Source organism: Poecilia latipinna, unplaced genomic scaffold (genome assembly GCF_001443285.1).
Source record: "Poecilia latipinna isolate Pla-1442-1.1 unplaced genomic scaffold, P_latipinna-1.0 Scaffold592, whole genome shotgun sequence".
Lineage (NCBI taxonomy): Eukaryota > Metazoa > Chordata > Actinopteri > Cyprinodontiformes > Poeciliidae > Poecilia > Poecilia latipinna.
This window is the reverse complement of record NW_015113208.1, coordinates 87,998-95,361: the sequence shown is the minus strand read 5'-3', so window position 1 is coordinate 95,361 and position 7,364 is coordinate 87,998. Positions and strand designations below refer to the sequence as shown.

The window sequence follows — 7,364 nt, the reverse complement described above, 5'->3', positions numbered from 1 at the left end:
CCAAAAAAAGGAATGTGTTTAAAAAAAAGTAAAAAAAAAAAAAAAAAAAAAAAAAAAATTTTTATAAAAGTTATATACTCTAGCTTTAAGGGGTACTTAAAGCATTCACGTTTTATTTACAGATGGTTAAGTGGTATTTAAATGCAACACAACACATAATACTGACATACTCCTGATGTGGCAGAACACTAAATTCAACAGCTTTTATACCTATGCACATGAACTATTAAGAACAAAAGAGCATCATAAATGGCACAAAAACATCAGAGAAAGAACAGGACTTAAAATCCCCTTCATTTTCTCACCATCGGACCCAAATGACACATATTTTGAATAGGCTAGCCTATATTGCAGGGTGACAGCATCTTAACAAGAGTTTTAAAAATAACATTGAATGCCCAGTTCTGTTGCACTCCCTAAATAGTTTTATATGACATATATAGACACACTAGAATTATGTCTCCTATGTGCTTCTTTCCGTTTTGTCATTGAATATTTACCCTTTATTCTATGTGATTCTCAATTTAGGACCAAAACGTAACACTTGAAGCAGAAATGGGTTTAAGCCTTAAGATAAAACCTGCTAGGGTTAGGGTTAAATGAAGTATGTATAATTTAAGATGAGCCATTTCATCTTTGAATTTACAACATTTCCATTTCAGCTTTACATCCAGTACTCTATGATGGAATTTGAAAGATTCATGTCAGTCAGCCAGAAACGACACAATCTATCAGATGGCAGTGTTCAACTAGATTTGTCCTCTACCACCTTCAAGCTGGTCAGCTGGGCAGTCTGTATTGCTTCACCCCCCCCATTCCTCCTCTCTGTGCAAGACGTTTGGTGAGACAAGCCATATGAGAAAACCCAGCTTTTAGGGGCTTGTAAAGCCTCCAGTCAATAAAGCTGCAATGTGAAGACATGAGGACGTGGAAGTTTAGAACTAAGGGATTTTAAAGTGGTGGTGAAAGGGGGGTTGTCTAGGAGAGGAGGCATTCCACTATGTTAGCTTATAGCTCTCTCTCTCTCTCTCTCCATTAATGTATCAACCACTGATGATACATAAAGTCCACACAGCCTCCCTACATTTAGAAAAATGGATGATCAAATGGAAAGATGTATTTGAGATTAAGTGAACATGCAGCACTATGAAAACTCACCATGAAAACTGTTCATAAAAAGAACAGAAACTTTAAGGGAAAAAAAAAAAAAAAAACACTTGGCAGGTGATTGGATTAACCATGTTTGAACTTACATCAGTAAAGCCAGCTGGTAACTTAAACACTTGCCAGTGGGGAGAGGAGCCAACATGTCTTTTCAGTCAACAAACGCCTTCAGTGCAGCCCTCTTAATGACAAAGTACTCTCAAAATTACTGACTGGTTTTAGAGGAGCTGCCACTGTTGACTGTAATCACACCTAAATCCAAGTGAGACTGTAAATATTAATCAAATCAAACATCTTCTAAATCATATATCATGGCTATCCGAAATAAAAAGATGAGATATTCAAATGTTGAAACTATAAAGTGTCACTTGGGGTTTTGTTTTTGTTGGGGTTTTTTAATGCATGTTTGCTTTGCATTTGAGAAAAGACCTGGCAACAACAAAGTCACAAGACAAAAGGAGTTGTGAGGGTAAAATAGGAAACCACAAAACAAATTGGATCTATTCCTAAGAGGTCAATAACATGAATTGGTATCAAGAGATCAACCCAGAGAGATTGGTTGTATAATGAAAAATCCCTGTATTCAAGTGACGAGATCAAAATACAAAACTGGAAGGCGGTGATCTGTGGGCTTTCAGGTGGCACTACACGTGAAACAACAACCCTGGAGTAGACTCAGGAACTCTCCTAGTAGCTATTGCTGTTGTGAATATACAATTGTGGCATAAACACACAAGCAAGGTCAACTTCTGCATGCAGCAGACAATAGAAACCATCTTGTCAATTTGCTAGATTAAAATTTTGAATAGATGAACTCCGACCATTTCAAATATATTTGTTCAAGCCGTCAATCTGGAATAAGTCAGGAACAGCATTATTAGTCACAGTTAAAAAAAAAAATAAAAATAAAAAATAGAAACAGCATGTAAATAACGAGGTATTTAAAATGGGTGGACACTCACAGGCTCCAGCTGTTAATCTTGTCTCTTAAATGTGTCCAATCTGCCCCAAATTTCTCATCTTGTCTTTTTTTTTTTTTTTTTATTATTTCGATTTTATTTTCTCTCTCTCAAATGCGTGGATTTTTTCAGTTTATTGGTATTTAGCGTTTTGCTTTTACAACAACATCTGGACGTTAAAAGGAAGAATGAGCATTGCTTCACACATAGATGTTTGCAGTATGTTTGTAATGCATGTTTTATTTAGACTGCCCCCCCCCCCACCCCCAAAAAAGGCTAAAAGAACCAGAATCTTTTCGGATATTCAAACACTCAAAAAACTACTTTGTCCCATGTTCAGCAACTTGTTTCATATTTTAAAACCTGGTCAATACATTCCAATTAAAAATCCACCTATCAGGCTTTTATTGGCTGATACCAATTTCCGGGAATCTCAACGTCAGCCCTGCTAACTGTGATAACCTAAACCCTCTTTCTAAAGAGTATAATACATGTAAATTAATTTGAGTAAACTTTGTTCTCAAATTCATCAATTAAATGTAACAAGCACTGACCATAAAGACACAGAAAAAAAAAAAAAAAAACTGCGGGTTCTTTGATAAAGGTAATAGTTTTGAATTCCAACACAAAAATGAAGGGATTACAAGATTATCCTCATTTACGCATCAAAGCATATGCCCATTTATTTTATTTTTATTTTTTTTCGCAAAACTCAAAACAAAGTGCATCAAAGAACATTGTGCTCGTTGATGCACTTACGGACTGAAAAGAAGAAGAGCTATTTTAATCATTTAATTAACAGAAGGGCGGGAAAAAAAGTAAAACTTTTCTGGGGGTCACAGGTTAAGAAGATTGGTCACAGGAAAATTTGCTGACTTTGATCTTTTGCTCATTGTCTTATTGGTACAGTATTAGCTTAAATCTATAGTTATTCATTTGATCTTCTTTTATAAAAAATGAACTAATAAATCATTAAGCATAAACCCAAAGTGAGCAAAAAGATATCTACTTCTTTCCCTTACCCTTTATCTTTTATCCATTATATGTATTAAACAAATGTTTAAGAAACTTTAAACATTTGTTTAATGCTTGAAGAGCAGAAAATGTATGTTTCCCCCTCTTTTTTTTTTTTTTTTGACAAACAGAATAGACATTTCTGTTTTGACACATTTTACTTCTGGTTTCTAATTACATTTAGTCCAGTTGATTTTGTTTATCGGTATACTTTCTATCATTAATATTTGTACAGTGATTATTCAACCACCAAATATAATAGATTTTGTTCTATTAAAATGATGATTTACTTACATTACTTTTTAAATTTGATTATTCCCATGCTGACAAGCTGACCAAGTAACTTCCTGAAAAAAAACACCTGTTTCATCAGCAAGTAAAGTAATTTTAAGCAAATTTGACAAGACAACAATCACTAATGTAGAAAGTAAATAACAATAGGACGTGTATGGGACCATGTAGGCCCTCCTCATGTGATCTTCAATATATCTGATTTTGCATTATTTAGCTACACACACACACACACACTATCTTTCATCTACACAATTCTTAAGTCAAGTGCATGCTACTCCTGACATTCCAGATTTTTTCAGTTTTTCCCAATAGCATTCCAGTAAAATGTCTTAACTGCTGCTTTTGATGTGGAAAACATTTTTTTAATCTTTTAACACTCCTCTTGTACAACCCTTACTTATTGCAGTTCCGTCAACTAGATTAATGTCATTACTGTTGATTTGTTTGATCCAAACCAATACTCACATTTATTTAACAATTTATGTTTTTCTATGAGAGTCTCGTGATATAACCTTGAGTGAAAAGACAACAGTAATGAATTACGTGATCTAACTGCTTTTGCTTCGAGCCTCACTGATAGTGTGCAGCATTTGTCAGAAGGTCAACACCACGCTCTATACAGATCCAGTTTCCAAAGAAAAATTATCTCGATGCTCTATGAGCCACTATAAAACTATCAGAAAGTGATGATATTCCGAACACAAACGTAATTCTGGCGTAGCTGCAGGTTTTAGGTGCTCTCTTCACGCCTCCTTCTTTGTCCAAGTGGATGCTTAACATCACCACAGAGAGGTTGGCATTGTTAAAATATTTGGTCTCTGTTTTATAGGGATGAAGACATTTCTAGAAGTGATGCTAAGCTTTTTAGAAAGGGCCCTTAGGCTCAAGTCTTGGTTTTTTTCTTTATAGCTATAAGAAAACATTGTACTGCCAGTTTTGTGTCATAGCGCAGGTTTCCAGGTGTATGCTGATGACACTGTATGTACCGAGTAAGATATTCCATCGGAATCAGCACAACTGTCTTGGTATTTGGAGTTTATTGCAGGATGGTTTCTAATTCACGTTAAGCGTTAAAGGTGAAAAAAATCTGTGTTTTTGTCTTCTTTCTCAGGACTGGACTTTTATTAACAGTAATTTATTTGATCGATATATTTTGTCTTTATTTTTATGAATTTGCATGCATAAATGAAATGACCAAACAAACATTATTTAGATGAAAATACGCAGAATTACTGTCCAAATGATCTATAAACATAAAGGGTAGCTTTTATAGATCAGTGGTTTAAGACCGTTACAAATCCTGCATTGGAAAAGCTGCGCAACAAAGGCAACACACACACTGATCGCCAACACAGCATCTCTAACTAGTGCTTTAGTAATATGTCACCATATCTTGTTATGTACAAATAACTCCAGGACTGTTTCCTTGTATTGGTCAGACTTTCATTATTGTTGTAAATGTTTTTGTTTTGTTTTGTTTTTTTTAGTCGGTGTTGTACAGATAATAGTTCTGGTTGGAACACTGACTTTTTTTTCTTCCCTGGACACAATATGTGATGTTATAGAGGAAGCATCTTGCTGTCAGCACATATAGAGGTTGAATGCTTAACATTTTATAGTGTACATTACAGGTTGTTTCCACCCTTTAATACAGTATAAATAAATTTAAAAAAAAAATGTTATACCACTATAATTCTCTCTTTTTTCTAATTAGAACGGAGTATTCTTTCCACACATAAACAGTAGACGCAATATTACAGTTGAGAAAAGCATGACATTCATTTATAATTGTAAATCAGATAAGGCTTTTTTGTATGTTTTGGCATCTGATTTCTGGCAATTTTGTATTATTTATAGACGTATATAGAGAAGTTTCTAAATCTAAACCTAGACCATTTTTGGACTTAGTCTTACTTGGTCCAGGATGAAATACAAAGTTCTAAATTTGGACTATGCATGGACGCAACAGTTACTTAAGCAGATTGAGGTGTAGCTTCCGTGTTGACAAGGTGTATTTGCTCAAGTGGGAATTTGAATATTTAAAAGAAACTTGTGCGAGTACGGCACCAAAACTAACTCCTGGGTCTGGGTCTTCCTAAATCCAACCCTGCTTATTGCAGTACAAAAAGACAACTAGTAAATTCAGTTTACCAGGTTATCGACGTATGCAGAGGAGCATTAATCGCCCCTCATACACTGAACAATCTATATTCTACCCAACAGCGCTGACTATCGCCCCGCCCCCTCCGCCCTCCACCTCAACACATGACCGCAAAATTACAGGTCGACTTGAACTGGCCACAACTACAGTAAGCCGGGAATAAAACTTGGGCCACCTCATATGGCGGCGTCCAAACTAACAAAACCCTGCGGCTTGCACAATCTGATTAATCCCAAGGGGATGTGAATAATGGGGGTGATGTCTTAAAGAATAACCTCTTTTAACAGATCCCTTTATTGTGTTAAAAGAAATTCCGCTTCGACTGAATAAGCCGACGTTGGGTCGCCGAGACGAGAAAGAAAAAGGGGGAAAAAAGGTCACAGAGCCGGCGGACACAGATTCAGCTGTATCACGTTGACGCAGGGATAGTTTGCGCCACACTCCAGCTGCATAATCAATAACATGCACACAAATCACGGAGGCTGAACGTGTCCAAACGTCGGACGCTCTTTTAATGTCGGCTCGGCCCAGCAAGCGAACAATTCAGCAAAGCGTTACCCATATGGGGGGGGGGAGGTGGGAATCCTATTTCGTCCAGCAAAACTGGCGTCAACAATAGACAGCGACTCTATCGGCTAAATACATAACAGCTGCTAAAAAAAAAACAAAAAACCTTGTTGCAAGTACTTACCGGGTTGACAGTCTTTGTGTTCGGGCAAGGTTAAAAACAGCAGGGTTAAAATCCACCAGTGACTCGGTTCCCGTATTTTCCGCATGTTAGACTACTCATCGAGAGCAACAAGAAAAGGCAACGGGTGATTAAGTTAGTCTTTTTTTTTTTTAACCCCTCTCTCCTCTTCCTCTTCTTCTGCTGCTGCTGCTTGTCCTTTAGAAAGAATCACACGCACACACTGAAGCCGAAGTTGGCACGGCGGCCACGAAGGCAGAGCATCAAAGTATAGAAACGGTTTGACGGTCACAGGATACAGTCACTGATTTGAAAAAGCCAGATTCACTCGCCTCCGGACCGAGCACGGGCTGCTCTCCTTAGCTTCGAGGAATAAAGCGGCGAGCACGCAGAGGCTGCGCGAAAACAATTCAAAATCTCTTGTTGTTGGAGTCCTCCGTGTCTGCAGCGGGCTTCCACATAGCGACATTCCCGAAGTGTAGGGAGAAAAAGCAGGAGGAGAGGGAGAAGGGAGTGGGTGAGGGGGGGGAGTCAATCGGCAATCAATCGCTGTCTTTAACTACAGGAAAAAGTGGTCGAATATTATTGATCATACGCGGTCATTATTAAGTGATTATCCGCGGCGTCAGCGAGACCGAGGTTGAAGGAGAAAAGTGTTGCTGGAAATGTCCCATTCTTTTGGTCCAGGAAGTAGTCTTAGCGGTCAGGCGTGCACGGATATGTGGCTACTGCTCTGCTCTGGTCCCATCCTATCCGGACGGACTGTGTGTGTGTGTGTGTGCGTGTGTGCAAAAGAGAGAGAGAGGGGGGGGGGGGCATGAGAGAGGGAGTCTGGACGGGGCGGGCGCAACGGAGGCGGTTCCTGGATCTGCTGAATGCAAAATGACAGGGAACGGACCCAGAGGTTAGTTTCTAAGATGTTATGATAGGAAACACTTCAAATAAATACATAAATACATTTCTTGTCTAGGACTACGCACAATCTGCACTGGATCCAAGTGGCCGTTTTATAAATTGCAGTTAGAAATACGCAGCAGCATCCAGATTACCTCTGATTTAATTGCAACGTATTTGAAGTTTGCAG

General features: G+C 38.0%; 1 protein-coding gene across 1 annotated transcript in view; it reads right to left on the bottom strand.

Annotated features, from left to right (window-relative positions):
- The window catches only part of LOC106953607 (protein tyrosine phosphatase receptor type G), a 161,000-nt gene extending 153,928 nt beyond the window's left edge, over positions 1 to 7,072 (bottom strand). Inside the window, exon 1 of the mRNA XM_015042494.1 lies at positions 6,284 to 7,072. Coding sequence (XP_014897980.1) covers positions 6,284 to 6,368 — 85 coding nt within the window. The 5' untranslated portion in view covers positions 6,369 to 7,072. The remainder of the gene's footprint in view (positions 1 to 6,283) is intronic.
- Between the last annotated feature and the right edge of the window lie 292 nt (positions 7,073 to 7,364).